The sequence below is a fragment of the Cyphomyrmex costatus genome, unplaced genomic scaffold, assembly GCF_001594065.2.
Source record: "Cyphomyrmex costatus isolate MS0001 unplaced genomic scaffold, Ccosl1.0 scaffold192, whole genome shotgun sequence".
Taxonomy (NCBI): Eukaryota; Metazoa; Arthropoda; class Insecta; order Hymenoptera; family Formicidae; genus Cyphomyrmex; species Cyphomyrmex costatus.
This window is the reverse complement of record NW_017275954.1, coordinates 354,321-372,834: the sequence shown is the minus strand read 5'-3', so window position 1 is coordinate 372,834 and position 18,514 is coordinate 354,321. Positions and strand designations below refer to the sequence as shown.

General features: G+C 32.8%; 1 protein-coding gene across 1 annotated transcript; it reads right to left on the bottom strand.

Annotated features, from left to right (window-relative positions):
• Positions 1-1,961: 1,961 nt before the first annotated feature.
• Positions 1,962-9,589, bottom strand: Girdin (protein girdin). Its single transcript, XM_018538031.1, has 23 exons — positions 9,539-9,589; positions 8,722-8,810; positions 8,214-8,523; positions 7,972-8,085; positions 7,698-7,885; positions 7,024-7,105; positions 6,787-6,965; positions 6,563-6,689; positions 6,359-6,482; positions 5,940-6,274; positions 5,570-5,851; positions 5,396-5,502; positions 5,131-5,322; positions 4,392-4,539; positions 4,153-4,335; positions 3,777-4,064; positions 3,473-3,673; positions 3,233-3,378; positions 3,014-3,106; positions 2,849-2,912; positions 2,561-2,669; positions 2,371-2,471; positions 1,962-2,280 (listed from the first exon to the last, which is right to left on the bottom strand). The coding sequence occupies exons 1-23, from the start codon at positions 9,587-9,589 to the stop codon at positions 2,026-2,028; spliced, it is 3,768 nt and encodes a 1,255-aa protein (XP_018393533.1). The 3' UTR covers positions 1,962-2,025.
• Between the last annotated feature and the right edge of the window lie 8,925 nt (positions 9,590-18,514).

Below are 18,514 nucleotides of genomic sequence, written 5' to 3'. Positions count from 1 at the left end.
GAAACATACAAGTGGCAGTGACCTACAAATCTTTCGCAACAAAAAAAAGATTTAACGTCTATCAATATATATAACAAAATTATCGTCAATATCTTTTACTTAGAGGTAAAATATTTTTTTTAAGTATTGTTACCTCTTGTGTAATACTATTTTTTGTAGAAAAAAATTCTTTTTATATTTTCAATGCTTTAACTTATTTATTAAAGATAAATTATGACAAGCTTAAATGGAAATACTTTCGTTAAGGTTTTTTTTTAAATATGCAATGATGTAACGGAATTGTAATTATACATCGTATCGTGATGATCGTACCTCATTTTACAGGAAGACAATATTAGAAGACAGTGCTAGAGAGAAGCAAGAATATAATAAAAGACATTATTCTCTTAATAAATTCGAAGTATTAAAAATTAATAAGAGAACAGGGCTATGAGCCTTAGATTTGTTAAAATCTTTAATTTTCTTATTCTAATATATTGCGAAGATTATCACGTAATGTTGGCGTTTGGAATACATGTAGTACTTTAGATAAATATTGCGAAGAATATTACTATGTCGACCCGCCATCAGAGGTCTATTGATATTCGCAAATTCTCGCAAGTGCTGAGACACGCGTATATCTCTTTATATAGAATCTCGATTTAATAACTTACACCGGCGTCTAAGGTAGGCTTCCATTACAATACCTTACTCTGATGAGTCCAGTAGTGGAAGCCGGGACGAAACGCCAACATTACGTGATAATCTTCGCAATATATTAGAATAAGAAAATTAAAGATTTTAACGAATCTATGGCTCGTAGCCCTGTTCTCTTATTAGTTTTAAATTCATTGAGCCTTATTATAATTTAAATTTTAAATCGAAGTATTAAGTACTTAATTATCTTCTAATGCAAAATCTTTGCTTAATAAAACATTAAGACAGAGAAAATATACACTATATCTAAATATACTCTCAGCGTATACACAATCATTATAAAAGTATAAGTTATCAAAATGTAGAAAACAATTACATCTATTTAGTTTACATCGATGTGGTAAGTCGAGTGGTAAAGAGGTAATCGGTGTAATTGTATAAGTAAATTGTATGCTTATGCTATTATTTATCAGTATAAGCTCTTGTCAACTATATTAGTATTGACGTCAAAGAGAAAAGTGAACAGTTATATCTTACATTCTGAAAAATATAAACATAAAATTCTACCTACACATCGACGGTAGGTAGAATACTGATAGATGGCATTAAAGCTACGAATGATATACAAAATCGACAAGTATGTAAATGTACATGTAAATATGTAAAAATAAAACCAGTTAAATAAAGAGGCAAGCACAATATAATTATTAATTTAATCTAATTATCTCATGATTATTCGTATTATTCATAAATTAATTATGAATTAATTTCCAATTATAATTAATTATGAATTATGTCCATTTAATTTTTTCTACTCGTAAAGAGAATAAAATTTATTATTAAAATTTTATTCATTAAAAGATTTGAATTAAAAACACACGAGATAAAAAGAACACATCACACATCAAATTCGTAAATTGAGTCAATGATGAAAATATTTTTGACTTATTTTAATACAAAGCTTTTTAGGAACTCGTAGGCGCTCTATTCTTAAATCTACTTTATAATTTCGGGAGCGATGCATTGGCAATTATGGTAGTTCGTTCACTAAAGCTATAAAATAGAAATCTTTAGTTTATATAATACTTTCTGTGATAGTTTTGCTATTCTTTCAAACAGGTATATACTCGTATTGCATTAGTTTTCGTCCTTTATAAAGTACAAAATAGTGCAATTAATTAATTTACTAACAAGGAAAAATATGCATCAAAATGCAGCGAATAGTATGTATATATGTGTATATATATGTATATATACATATATATATATATACACTTTCTTATAAATTGGAAAATACAAGAATATATGTATAAAAACACGTTCTCTCTCTTTCTCTCTCTTTTCCTCCTCTTGTTTCGGGCATACTAATGGAAGCATCAATGTGGAAGTTTATACACAACCATACTCATACCATATCGGACTGCCAGTCTTTGGCTCTTTATCAGCAGGTTCTGTAAGTGCTTCATCTTGCGCTGCATCCTTCATTGGACTGCCAATGTTCTTGGACTCGTTTATGACTGCCGATACTTTATTATAAATCAAAAAGGGACGTGACTCAGCTTGCGTTTCCGATTTTAAATTCGTCTCCACCTGCGCAGAGTTATCTCCTTGTTCCTGGAAGGACTCGCTTAGTAGCCTGTCCGCCTACGTTTCAAAGATTTCCTTAATATCGTATTTTCTTCGACATGATAAATTTGTTATGATTATTGTTATTATCATATAGTTACTCCTTACAGGTAAAGAAGCAGATGATGGTGGAGAATCGTCAGTATAATACACCGTTCTTCTGGTTCCAGCGTGTCCAAGTGCGTCTGATCCAAAAACCCTGCTCGGTCCTGAAAAAAAAAAAAAAAATAGAAATTGTATTGTTAATATTGTCAGTAATTCATAAATTAACTCTTGCTTATTTTAAAAAATTATTTACCAGGTAAACGATAGTCGTCAATACTAGCATCTGAATCGTTCCCGCAAGTGTCCGACTCGTACGTTTTACTGTCCGATTGCTTGGAATCTTCGGCCCATGAACGTCGATTCTAATATAAACAAGTTATATTAGGTATTATCATTCTCATTAGATCATTTAGAAATAATTATGAAGCTATACAGGGTATCTTAAACAAAGAAATTTGGTAAAAAAAAAAAAAGTATAAAAATGTTGCAATGCAAAAAGTGTAGTATTTTTTATTATTGCAATGTCTAATTAATTATTCACCTTATTGAGAAGTTCCGATCCGGCTTTTCTAACTCTGCGAACTAAACTGGCTCCAAAACCCTTTCTGTATTAAAATACATGTGCAAGTTATGATAAGAGCAAGACGTATCTTATATAAAATTTATACATATAGATTATAAAATTATAACTTCCTGCTAAACATACTTCTTGGTAGTGCAGCTGTTCAATTTTCTGTAGTGCTCCATAATTTTGTCTTCCAATTTTTCTTTTTGTCTGTACAAGTGATTAACTTTATCCCTGTTATACACATGCATACTTTAATGAGTTGTTGATAAATAACAATTATTGACATAATTAATGCGATAAAAAAATTGATGCATTAAAGAAGCATGATGTTCTAAAAAGATAAGTTGTTATACTAACGCGAACAGTTTTTCTTCCATATGATAATGTTCCTTATCTTGAAGCGAATGTGTTAAAAGTTCGTGGTATTGTGTAAATAATAAGCTTATGTGCTCCATTAAGGAACGTCTGTCATTATCCAATCCAGAGTTCATCTCTAATAGTCTCTTTAAAAAGAAAAGAAGAAACATGCATTCTAATATTTTTCATAATCAAGAACTGTATTACAATTGTAACAGTTACAAAATTTTATATTCATACATCACATCGTTCATGAAGGCTATTGACTTCTAATTTCAGATCTGAGCACTGTTCGTCTTTGACGCTAAGTTCACCCTGCATTTCAGTCTGTTTTAAACTCAGGCGGTTCATCTCGAGTTTATTCTTTCTATAATCATCTTGCAAATTTCTATACTCTGCTTTCAACCTTTCACTCGCAGTGTATAAGTTTCTGAAGTCATCCTAAAATATTTATACATATAATTATCAAAAACCATATTTTAACCGATAAAACGAAATTTATGTATTGTATAATCAGATGTTTTAGTTATTTTTTTATAGATACCTTTAATTTAGAATGTTCTCCACGTAAATTATTTAAACTTTTCGTGTTGTTAATCAAGGCTTCCCGTTCAGATTGTAGTGTTTCACTTTTCGTCTCTAATCTCTCACAAGTCTCGCGCAATGTTCTGTTTTCATTCTTCACGTCTCTTAAATTCGATTTAAGAGCATCTCGTTCGCGACGTAAATTTTCATACTCGTTATTAAGTTGTTCATGCAAGGATTGTAAGGTGTTCTGATCATGAAGTAGTGCGGAATATACGTTCTGTTGTGTACTACGTTCTTTCAATAGCTAGATACATATATGATGGTTAAGAGTATACATAAAGTTGTTATATAAAATTATTAAAAATTAAATAATAGAAATAAAATACAAATACCTCTTCTTTCTCTGCAAGAAGTTGTGAATTGGCCAACTGCAATGCGGTATGCTGTGCAGTTAACGAATTGCTTTGCGATTGTAACGTCGTTATGTGAACCTGAAGTTTCGCATTCTCAGATAATAAATTCTCCATTGCTGTTTCAGACATAGCTGCCTTTATTTGTAAATGTTCCAGTTCTCTCTAAAATTGGAATAAAATATAAAATACAGACATTGTGAGGTTTCAAATGTAAATACCTTTAAAGGTTCTATCACAGTTTCTAAGGTCTTATTAACATCGCTTTCTTTATCGATACAAGTTGTGGATTCAGACGTTGTTTCCTCATTACTTTCTGATACAAAAGATTTTTTAATATGATTTATCACTTCTGGTATTTGAGCAATTCTACAACAAATAAATTTATAATAATAATAATTTTATTGCATTGCATGTGGTTAGATAAAATGGGTAATACAAAGAGTTAAGATAAATGGCGAATGCAAGCAAAAGGCGAAATTATGCAGCTGGTACGTGGCCGGTGATAATAAAAAATTTCGTTACAGTGAGCGTAATATTAGAAACATATATTACAGTGATAATAGAATGACAGTTTCATTACTGTGAGTAAATATTTGAACGACTCGTAACAATGAATATGATAGTTGCTCAGCTATATTAATTAAAATGAGACATAATGAATTGGGAAGCGGAAGAACGAAAGCAAGAAAGGGAAATGGAGGATCTTGTATCAGAACGTAAAGAATTGTAGTATTTGGGTGCAGTGAAAGAAAAGGAGGTTCTAAATTTAACAAATCTGTGAGCTGGAGTAGAGAGCAGGTTATTGTAACGGGTCGCAGGTAGGAAGTCAGCGAGAAATTCTGAATTTAGGTGTAAGAGATTGCGGAGATGTGATGAAGTATTAGAGCAGAGAATATACATAATTATAAACTAGCCAAAAGGGTAAATCTCTTTCCGAATACATTTTACTTTATTCACCTTTCCAATATAGTCTCCAGAGGTTGGGACAGCAATATATTATCGCTGAGACCGAGTTTTTCCAAAACCGTGTACAATTGTTGATTGCTCAGCTTTTCTGCGACGAGATTAGATTGAAGTATCTCTAAAGTTTCTCTATCAATAGCAGCTCGTGAATCGAGCTCTTTACTAGATCGTTCAATTTCTTGCAATCTAAAACAAAGATAGCTTTATAACATTCAATATTTTTTATTTAAAAAAAAAAACAATATTTTTTCAAACACACCTTGATATTTGCGTAACACATTCCTGCAATTCCTGTTCAAGTTGTCCTACTTTCCTCTCCAAAACTTCAATTGTATTTGTTGCTTTATCTAAAGCTACATCTTTTTCCTAAAATATTTTGCAAAATTGTTTACATCTTTATTACAATATTCATTATTTAGCAATTAATGTTTACCTCAATTGTTTCTCTGTATTTATAAATATCTCGTTGTGCAACATCCTTCTCTTTCTCTGTCGTTATTAGTCTTGTTTCAAGATCAAGGCACTTGGAATTAATATCGTTAATATTATTTTCAATAAGCTTTAATTCTTCAACTTTTTGATTTGTCGTTTCCAGAGTGCGTTCTAAATCATCAGCGCGTCGTTGCACGCTTTCCAATAATAGCTGAACACGTTGTTTCTCTTTCACTGCGGTATCATAATTTTTTTCCAATTCCAACATTTTCACGTGGTGGGTCTAAATATGGTAAAAAGAAGATACAATAAGATGAATCTATCAATCTTAAAACGAAATATTTAGAAAAGTATAATTTGATCCAACGTACTTGGACTTCTTGTTGTTGCTTCTCGAAAGAAGTTCGTTGATTTTTAAGAGTGTTCTGAAGTTTCTTATTTTCTTCCAATGCTTGCTTGCAGACTAATTCTAAATCAGTGTTTTGTTGTGTGAGTCTTTCTTTATTATCGTTCAGTGATTCAATTTTCAACGAAAGCTTCTTTTTCTCCTTTTCTAATTCCAAAACGCGAGAGGAATTTTCGTGGAATGAACTTTCTTTCAATGAATCAATTAAAGTATTTAAACGGCGATTTTCCAGTTCCAATTTTAATGCTCGTGCCTGAGCATTGCTCGTTAATTGTTCGGACAGTCTATTATCATTGTGCACTAAAGACATTAATTAAATGTTGTCATCCTCATTTGAAAATAATAATTTTGTTAATGGTAAATTTTTTTTAAACGCAAATTTACCTGGTTCTTCAGAGTCACTGGATCCAGCTAATGCAGCCTCATTAGCAGCAGCTTTTGTTAATTGATGCAGTTGCGTATTTTCCTCAACAAGTTCTTGATATTTTTCTTTGTCAGCAGCACGTTCCTATAAATGATTTTCAATTTGTTGTTATATCTTATCGCGAACGTTGTCTATTCATATTATAAAGTTCTTGGAGTTCTTACCAATGCCATATCGTTAAGTAATTGCTTAAACTTAATAATTTCTGATTCAAGCTCCAATACTTTATCTGCTCTGTTTCTTGACGAACTTAATTGTTCTTCAAGCATTTCTCTAGTCTCCATTAAAACTCTTAAATATACAACATCATCAAATGTATAACAATTACTTTATTCATATTGTTAAAGTACAATATTATATAGATTGCATGATATTAAAAATATATTACCTATTATCTTCACGTAATTCTTCTATCCGAGTTTTGTAAAATTCAATGTCCGTAAGTTTTTCTCTATATCGTGTCACTTCTATTTCTAAACGGTCTGCTCTATCTGCTCTTTCAATTACAGCATCCAACTCATCTCTGTATGATTTAGCGGTACGAGCTTCGTGCATTAATTCTTGATTCTAAAATTATAAATGTTATATAGTCAGTATAAACATACATATACTTAATATATATTACCTCTTGCCTTAGTTTTACAAGTAATGTTTTATTATGCTCTAATTCTTCCTTACATTCGAGAAGAGCTTCTGTTTTTTCTTCTCTGTAAAAGTTATTGAGTATGATTATATAGTTACTAAATATCAAATTACATTAAATATTATTGGAATAGTTTTTTTGTAATAATTATTTGCAATCATACATTATTTTTAAAATTAAAAAATAAATCAAAAAATTAACCTTCCGTCGGGCGCGGTGTACCAAATGGATCGCATTAACTATTTTGTTAAAACTATACTATAATTATATAACTATACTATAATTATATCAAAATATTAAATATATAAGTAAATTTTATTCTTCACACTGAAAACACTTGTGGACAACTAAACGTTACCATGCTAAAGGACTAAAAAAAGAGGGAGTTATTGTGAAAATGAAGTAGCTGTGATCCGATACGCGGACATGCGTAAACAAAACATATGCCGTGTATCACTCAGATCCCCCAACGGAAGGTTAAATAACAATGATAATAAAATAGCTTATTAATAGATAGTGGTAACATAAATACAGTATCATGTAAATTCTATAATGTACAAATATAATTTTTCATAAAATAAATATAACTAATAAAAATTATTTACGTATTTTCTATTAATTTGGTATTTATAAAAATTTAACGAAATAAAACGCACAATTCTTGCCGCTGTTTTCGAACTTTAGATTTCCAATCAGCCAATTCAACTGCATAATGATGATTATCCTCTCTTTCCATTTTAGTGACAGGATGGGATTGTTGCGTCTTACTTATGTCTTCAGATTCTGCACTAATAGATGAATCATTTCGTTCAACGCTATCGTCTAACACTGTGTCCCTCCATTTCTGCTTTTTGCAAAATGTTGTATCACGTAATCATAATATTTAAAAACTATAGATTTTTAATGTACAAATAAGAATATAGTATATACCTCCCGATACAAATCCAATTCTTGAATCCATTTTTTTATTTGAACAAATAGACAACCCATATTTGCATTTTCCATAGCATCCTGCGTAATAACTATGTCTTGGTGATCTGTAACCTGAATAGATCAAGATTTGTACATCATTATATAAATTTTTTATTATCTTTTCGATTATATTAATTTAGTTCATATATATCTTTATTAGTAACTATATATATACTTTAAAGTATGGATACACACAATACCTGTTTAATGCACTCTACTATCGCAAGCTGTATGTCAACATGTAAAGTTTTTATCTTAGTAATAAACTTTTCCTTATTTGGACATTGAACAGCACATCCAAGAAGTAATAATAGCAATAACTTCATATCTGCTATGTATAACTCTGGCTCCTTTCCCAAATTTGCAACATCGGGTAATTTTAAAATCACATGATCCAATTCTTCCTCATAAAACTGCTTCATGTTTTGTATTACAGTCTTTAAATTTTTTATACGGATAATAGGATTATTATTGGACGGCACTACTTCATCGTGCAATGGCTCTGGATTGCTGCAAGTAAAAATCAAATTAGAATATTTTAATAATATTCTATGACAATTGAATTGATATAAACTCAATGGATATTTTCCATTTAATGATACAAATATCATTTTATCTTTCTTCACATTCAGTAAGAAAGATAGAATGACACTTATGTCATCAAATGGAAAGAGCATCCAATATCTTATTACATATTAAAAGACTCACATCTGTAGGAAGACACTGTGCAATAAGACACCGTCCACTAAGTCTTCATAATTTGCTAATACATTGGGGTCTTCCAAACAGCTAGCAAACTAAAGCAACACAAAAAGATCATTTAATATAAGTTGCTTTCCATTTATACTAAAAAAAAACTTCAAATAATCCTTATTTGCGACATCATGACTCAGAGGAATGCATATTCCTCTTCATTCTAGCAAGTAAAATTCAACTGAGTTTTTAATAATAATTTATACAAGCTTAAGATTATGTACTTTATTGAATCTTAGGTCTGTTTTCTATAGTAGAACTCTTGCTGTATCGACCTCCTATTACTCTTGGAGGTGAGAGCCATTAATTAAAGACTTGTAGAACTCAAAATGAGATAGTACATGTTTGATATTTATAAAAGTAAGAAAGAGAATTCTGATATAAAAATAAAATACATATTTCTTGTTAACTCATTTTAAAAGAGAGGTTACAAACTTGTGTTGTTATGAGATAACTTTGTCATCAAAGTAAGCAAATAGTGACAGCATTATCTAAGAGTATAAAGTAAAATAACTTTAGATTGAACATTACTTGTATGAAAATGGAAAGCGACTACAGTTCATAATAGAATAACATCAATTCTATCGTACTTTCTCACACATCAACAACAAATCTATTCCTTTTAAATGAAATTTTTTACAGTTCATCTTTCCTCCTTTTCTTTAAAAAGAAAAAGAAAGAGAAAAGATACACTGTGCAAGAAGCTCAGCTTCTTGAAGAAGAGAATAGGTGTAAAGAAACATCCGAATTTTCCCGAATTAAAAAGACTCACCCAGGTGACCAGTGGCCCCGCCAGGAAATCGTCAATCTCCGAGGAGGCCATTTTCGCAGAATTTGATGCAATACAAGAGTATATTCGGTTATCATCTGTGTGTCAACGTCAACGTTACTTTTCCCACGATGGGACAGCGTGAGGGGGAATCGGTGCCGTCGGAGGCTGCCGACCGCGTCGTTTCTCAACGCCCTATAAATTCAACGGGCACGAGCAGCGTGATTTCACGATAAGGCCCAATCAAAACCTACCGCAATGATAACAAACCTCCCTCAAATCGATGCACAGTCACATTGGCAGATCACTGTCGCGCGCGACGCGGACGAGACGCGGATCATCGGCTCGTTCGATGCTTTGACGTTCGTCATTCGCGTAGGAAGAGGAATCTTACAGTCTGACTACCGTTTTGACCGAGCCGAAATTTGTCTCGCCGCGAACGAGTAGCCGGTACGATGAAAATCTTCAAGACTATCACAGCTGATCGTTTTCATAACAAAAACATCAAGAACGCGATCATGTTGAGCGTCGCGCAGACTCGAACGCGATTGGCCAATTGTAAAGCGGGGAGCACAGACTTTTGCATAACGCATAAACCATATACATAAAGAATTTGATTGGTCCATTGACTCATGCATAAGAAAATGGACCAATGAAATTCCTTATGCACATGCTTTATGCGTTATGCAAAAGTCTGTGCTCCTCGCTTAACGCTTCTATATCCGGTGCTGAGAGCGGCTTTACCCGGGATTTAACTTACCTTATTTTGAAGCGCCTCTATGACCACAAAACGTGGAACAATGTGCACGATTCCGTTGATAATATCCATGAATTTTTTGTTCTAGTCCACTCTTCCCTCTGATCCACGATTTCGGTCCATAAGCCCTATATACAATTGCTTCTTCTTTAATTAATGGCACCCGCCTCCAAACAATATAATAAGAGGAATATATACAATTGCGTAAACGTAGTTGTAAAAATTGACTAATTACAGTTGAATACGAGGAGAATATCCAATTGTAATTGGAGGATTCTTAAACCTATACTGACCTATACTACAATGTAAGAAGTAAAAATTGACCAATCGTAATCGAATATGAGGAGAATAATGGGCCTTCTACAATAAGCCATAAGTCATAAATCGGAAGTAAGAAACTAAAAATTGACGACTGTGATTGAACCATTTCTAGCTTATGACTTATGATTTGTGACTTACGGCTTATTGTAGAAGGCCCATAATTGATTACGATTTTACAATTTTTGTGCTTACGGTCATTGTAGAATAGGCGTTACAACTACAATCACTTACAGCCAAAGACATAAGAGAATGGACTGCGCGATCCGTGTGTCAAAATGATCGATAGAGATGAGAGAGAGGGACCGTGGAAGACGGCCATCTCCCTCTCATTCTCTCTTCCATTATACCATCGAATGGAAAAAGATAGAGATGGCCGTCTTCCACGGACCCTCTCTCTCATTTTCATCGACACATTTTGATACTACTGATACGGGATCGCGCAGTCTATTCTCTATGTCTTTGCTTACAGCTATGTTTACGCAATTATAGATCAGGCTTTAGATAGACAAAAACGGACAATCTGTTGATGCTTACGTAGGATTCACATCAAGCCCGTCCTACAAAGTCGGAAGCCATTGTCATATGTCGTGCCGTAAGAAATTGGCCAATCACAATTGGAAAAAATCGACCACGATTGGTTAATTTCTTATAGTTTCAAACTTTTAATGTTCAACTTCAATCTTCAATATGTAGTCTGATTCCGAACTTTTAGTAATAGTCAAATAGTGGATTGAAAATTTCTAGAAAATTTTTCAAAGAAATTAAAGCCCATTCTACAATGGGTAATAGCAGAAGTGGATTAAGAAATAGGCGTAGAAATTATTTGGTTTTTGTGATCAGAAATTGTAAAGTATGCTGCTTTTCAAAACAAGTCATTATATTTAAAATTATCTCATCACAATAATTAATTAAGTAATACCAAATAGCATTACTTTACGAGCTATTAAATTATGTTATCACTTAGATTATGATGACGGAGAAATATGGTACGAGGTAGTTTTAATGATAGAAATGTTATGATAATTATTATAGAATAATATTTTTTTCAAGAAAAATACATATATATATATATATCTTTTTACAATAGAAAAAAATTATATTTCTACAAAAGTACTTACAATCAAATCCTGGCTCACTATTTTCATGTTTACCTTCGACGACACCAAATTCGAGCATCAAACACGTCTCTAAAGTATATCTTTAGGTTTGTTCTTTATATTTGAATTAACATGCATTCGTTGAAATAAATATACTTATATAAATAAACGATATGTAATAATTATACGAAAAAATAAAAATATATATATATGAAATATACAAATATAAACAGATACATATTAAAGATTTATTTTAAGTTTAGTGAAAGTTAGTCAAGGTGATTATTAATTATAGTATTGAATTGAATTTATAATTTTTAAATTACAGTTCGAATGCGCTATTATATGGACGAACCACGGTATCGTTCGACGAGATAACAAAATGATCGCGTACCCGCTAGTCGTTTGGCGCGAGCAGTTTTTCATAGATGTGACAACGCGTCGCGCTGTGATACGCATCCCATTGTTGTCTGAACAATGTTTCCATGGGTACGTTAGCGGATACCATGTTTTACACGCGATACACCAAGTCTGCGAATTGGCGCGCGAACCACGCGACGCAGTCTTTATAGCGCCGACATTGATACGACAATGATGCGTCGTCGTACGAACATTGCACGTAATATCCTATACTGAATATCGTAGTATTAATACGCGTACGACAACGACGACTACGACGACGATGCGTCCTCCGTCTTCCACAGCATTCACTCCTGCGTACACTACAAATGGAACACGCTCCTTCCTGGCAGTGGTTGCCAAACTCGAGCCACTTGTTCTCGCTCGGTAGTCGAATGGCGCAGTCGTTCATCTTACTGCAATCCTCGCTGTGGATCTCTAACTGCGTGATAAATCCAAAGTGACATCTGAAAAAAGCATAAAATTATTATTAGTAAAAATTATATTTTTTCACTATATTTTAAAAAATATTTCATCGGATTTTTTTTCTTATTATGTATACTTACCGATTACAGAAATACTTTTCTTATTCTTTATTTTGGTAAATCTCACGAAGTGGGATAGATTTTTGATGAGCGCAAAGTGGCCGAGGCTGTCGTCGCGTGGATCTTGCAGGTACAGCATGTTTATTACATGCTTCTCCTTCTTCTCGGTGAACCGAAAGGGAAGGATTCCTTTATTCTCAATATCATAGACATTGATCGACATATCGTTCGAATTTTTTAATGTCTTTGAACGTCATCGAAAACACAATATCTTTAAGATTCACCACTTTCGTGTAATTTGAATACGACAATGTCCGATTCACATTTCTTTCCGCAGGATGCAAAGCGGTGACCACAGATTACGCGAAGCATGCATTGTCCTTCGAACGCACATTGATTACCGCTTTCTTCAGCATAATTTCCCGCAGCACTTCGATGCAGCCTTTTTCGCGCATGGGATTCAGTTTGTTCACGTTCACCGTACGTTAAATTGAGGATTCGCAAGAACGTCCACTCGCTGTCACGCTCCTGGAACTCTTCAAGCGACGCTAAAATGCCGCCCGTACCACTAACGTAAATCTGTGCATCGATAGAGTTCAAAGTTTCGAGTGGTGATACTTTTATTGGCGCGTTTATCACCCGCTACAAACTCTCCGTTGAACGCGGTGTCACTTTTACACTACCGTGTCTCTCTACAGCGCCTCGTACACGCGCTCGAGCACTACACTGCTGGTATATTCCAAAAACTGTCGCGGTCGCGGCTTTATGTGTTCAGAGTTTATCACCACACGAGTCAGAATACGATTCTCGAACGCGGCGTCGATCTCGCGCCAAACGAGAGCTCTATCGTTCGCGTCTGCGCGATCAGCCACCCACGTGCACGAGCCGTCAGTCCGTCACTCTAATTGAGTCTCTGCGAGTCGCGTGATTCTCGCCACCATAGATTGTCTGTGCCCAACGGCGAGCCCAATGGAAGCTTGGCGCGACAGAGATTTTTCAAGCTGCTCGATGCACTCGTCGCATCCACATGAAACACTCCACCAAGGTAGCGACGACGCGGTTGCACTGCTCCAATAGTTTGCATTCCATTCGCTTGTGGTTTTCCATTTTTCACACTTTTTTTTAGAAAAATGTTACTCGGAGCACTTGCATGTTCTTTGTTCACAGGCGCTGCAATGTCGCTCTATATCTACAATGCCATACAGGTCCATCACCTTCTGATTGTACATGTAGATTAAGCCACTCTCACGGCACACTTCACCATGATATTTATCACACTGAAAAGATAGTTCTTTAATGGCAGAATCACTTCCATAACTGAAAGGCACAGATATATTATCTGTCAACACTACTTCGGCACTCTTCTTACTGTCTCCGATAATCCTAATGCATCTGTAATTGCAACTGTCGAGTTTCTTTAAGATTTTCTCCACCCAATCATAGTTCTTATTGTCGTCGTTGGTAGTATGTTGCACCGATGTGTGACATTCTCTTTTCATAGTTATCGTCCTTGTATTTGTCTCGTAACCGCGTATACACATTTCGTCGAACGCGCAAGGACCAATAATAAATGGGCCAATAATCAAAGAATACATTTTTCACAATGCGCTCACCGTGCATCTCTCGATCGCGAAGGATCTGCACTGGTGATATTCGATCATCATTGTTTTTTTTCTGTAGATTTTACGTAACACGTAATACACGTTTTGCTTGATTGTTTATATTTATCGTTTAAATATGTTATCTCATCTTCACTGTCACTGTCACTATCATCCCAATACGCGAAATCCATGTTTTTGATTTTTTTTTTAGAAAAAAAAAATGTTACATGAACCACGTGACTCTCAAACACTTTGCACATAATATTCTCGAGCCATCCACAGACATTATTGTTACGAGCGCAGAATGCCGCAACTTGTAATAATGAGAAATGGTTCGACGACTGTCTTTTGACTAAGCTTTATTACAAGCAAATTTCATGGTGGAATGAGCAAATTTACAGACTAGCGAGCTAAGGTTGATAACAAGAGTACCGCTTACGAAATTAAACTAACTCGAGCCACAGTATATACAGTATGGCAACTCTCCCGATTTTATGTTGGCAAAAATGGAGTGCGTATGCGCGAAATGGGTAAGTTCCCCAGTAACGCCATCTAAACTTCTATCTCACTTCTTCTTATTCTCTCTATCACTCTTTGTCAGGACCATTTAAAAGCTTCCGTTTAAATATACTGTTATGTTTATGTGGTTATAAAGCTCAAATTTGAAGGAAATTAGTATATAATTGTCGTTTGTTTGAGTTGTGTTAGTTAGAGAAACTCTAGTTTGTGACTGGAAAGTCTGTGGAAATAAAATAGTGTAATAGTGAAAAAAGTGAAAAAGTGAAAAAGATTAAGTGAACCGAGGAACGATATCTTTCTTAAGTAACTCTATAGGCTATAGTTTACGTTACGTATATTATATCAAAAATGCACCCAAGAATTATTATCTGAGTATAATTTCTGAACGCACCCCTGTTGTAGTTATCTATTCTCTTGGAAGCACTTTTGATCTTAGTTTATTTGTTCCAGGTATTGCTATGAAACAAGTGAAAAAATTTTGTTTTCTAACTTATTGTTATTATATTACGTTTAAAATTTCTTTTATCTCATTTTTAGTTGATTATTTTTATTTTAGATGCATAAAAATTATTATCTCATTTTTAATTTGATAAAATTATTATTAGATACTTTTTACAATTATAATCATTATAGTAATTGTTTTCTTAAACGTAATCTGTATAACAGAACCTTTTATTGTTTATATTAATATTTTAAATCTGCGGAACATAATGCTTGTGCTTTTCTGTTGAATTGCTTACGTTTTAGCTAAAAATATACGTTAATTCTCTGTCATACAATTCTAATAATTTTCAAAAACGCAAGCAATCTACAGGAAAACAAGCATCGTGTACCGATCTTTAATTAAAATATTTTTACAATTATATTTATATAATATTTATGAAATTATATATTTTCTTATTTCAATAAAATGGTGTAAAGAAAATACATAGTTGCTTTAAAAAAAATATGTATACAAAATGGATAATTTTTTAAATACGGAACTATGTGTTTTCTTTACACCATTCGATTTATCTCATTATTCTGTTCACGAAAGTATTAAGATACGATAATCAAAAAGTCAACGTAGTTTACGAGTTATTTAACATTTTGTGTCAATATGTATCAAAATAAAATGTAAAATATCTCGAAAATTATTGGTTTTTTGGTATCTCTACATTAATACTTTTATATGCAAAATAATTAGAGGAATCAGGTTATCTAAAAAAAAAACATAATTCCATTTAAAAAAGTGAAGGTGACCTTCATACCTTTTTAGCGCCTCCACCTAGAAAAGAAACAAGGTGACCAATACATGTTCCCCACACAACGAACCAAACAATTTCTTCCTTAGACATTTTCGCGTATCATTAACGGTAACAGAGATATTGCCTTGTAACTGAGTTACTGGGACACCCTGTATATAGGTATATATGGGGCATTCCAAATGGCCACCCAATTTTTGGGCTTTCTTTTCTTGTCATTAGTGGGCATGAGAGGCAAGTTTGAAAATGAAATGTAGACGTTTTCTTATAGAAAATTGAACGCTCTTTCACATAAGAATACTCTTTTTTCGATCAGACCGGTTTAAGACAATGTTTGTCAGTTTTGGAGTTTTCAAAATGGCAGCGCGCCTAAAAAGCCAGTCTCAATTTTCTTTTAATATAGCTCAAAATGTAGCCCCAGGTCTCTACTTTGTTCCTCTAAAAGGAGCTCTTTTATTATAATAAAAAGCTGCGCAGTGGCGTTATAACGATAACGAAACTTGCGTTAAGAGTTATGGAATAGGGGCCCTGGGGCTACATTTTGAACTATATTAAAAGAAAATTAAGACTGGCCTTTTAGGCGCGCCACCATTTTGAAAACTTCAAAACTGACAAACATCGTCATAAATCGGTCTGATCGAAAAAAGAGTATTCTTATGTGAAAGAGCGTTCAATTTTTTATAAGGAAACGTCTACATTTCGTTTCCAAACTTGCCTTTCATGCCCACTAATAACAAGCGAAAAGAGCGCTGCGACGAGAAAGCCCAAAAATTGACGGCTCTATATGTAGTTCAGCAACCATAGTTGGCCTACAGGTATATTATTCGGCATACAGTCTTTATTCATCAAACTGTTCAAGTTCAAGCAATATGAACGAAATCCAAACTTCGCAAAATGGGTGGTCCACTTGGCGTGGAATGCCCCATATATAAACACATTTCTTATTATCTTCTCAACATCGCATAAAAGTCGAAATAATACGTAATGTATCGAGTGATCTAGAAACCTTGTTTAAGCATTCTAACTGAATTCTGAACATATATATGTATATATATATATTATATATATATAATTCTTCTATTAAGAAAAAAAAACTTTAAATTTTTTCAGATTAAGATTTCTTTGGAAATTATAAATTGAAAAATTTTAGAAATTTTGAAATATTTAAGAATTCACACATACATGTCTAAAAAATTCTAAAATAAATTAAGTTTAGTATATAAATATTAGATTTTTTTCAACACTTTAAAAAAATGTTCTAATTTATACTAAAAAAGAATTATAAAATATATGTATTATAAAAAATTATATCTGAAACACATATTATACCTATGAAGAATTCTAAGAAAAATTTTCAGAGTCCGTAAGATTTTATATTTCATTCTCGAATTTCACATTATATTACACCCGTTTCCCAGATCTATAATTAATAAACGGAATAGACCACATTCTATTTTTGCTATTATCGTTATAAATATACATATGCAATAACATAAAATACAATACACAAAATATACTGTATTATATTTCTAATGCAGGTTGCATAGCATAACAGGCATTTTATTTTTTAAAATGAAGAGACTTTTATTATATTTATCGCTCGAAAAACTATATATCTTAATGAGATAATGAACACGGAAATGAATATTTGTTAGATACACATTGAAGATGCGAATCTGGCGAGATGACTTCGATGAAAATTCCGTAGTAAGAAATGAATAGAATCGCAACCGGGAAAGTAAAGAGAATCACAACAACGCGCTCAAATATTTTTTTATACAATCTTGATAATCACGTCATCGCGAGTGCCTTTTGTTTCCATACGTTTACAAATCGTTCTCGACATCACAATGCGGAGGGCACATAGGCGCTAATGTGTTATTATGGCGTTTAATCGTTACAGTATTTGTAAATGCTTTTATAGACGCTTTCTTTACATACAAATGTGGCTTAAATCCCATTTTTATTAAGTCAAAATGCCTGTACAAGTACGCACCATTTTAAATGCCTATTCAAAATATCGAAAAATATATTTAAATATACGCATCGTCTAGAAGAACTAAGTTACTTAATTTCTACTTCATTACATTCTCTTTTAAACCAAGCAATGCCTTAATTGGATTTTTGTTTCAAAAATGCTTTATTCTCAAAATACTTAATATAATATTTACTAAATGTAACATTAATATATATGACATATTAATATAATTATCTTCTTAATATATTTTAGGGTAGACATTTAAAATGGAACATCCTGTACACATATACAATGTATATATAAATATCCCAAACTCACCAAATGTCCACTCGATAATGAATTTTTTTGATAGTTTGTAAATGTCTTTTAATTTAAAATTTGAAGACGATTACAAACAAAGGCTTCTTACAAACTCTGAAGAAAGTTTAGATAACAAAATTATATTTTCAATTTGAGATGTCTTTTTTTATTTAATTGAAACACATTTAGAGATATTTAATTAAAAATTTGTTATACAT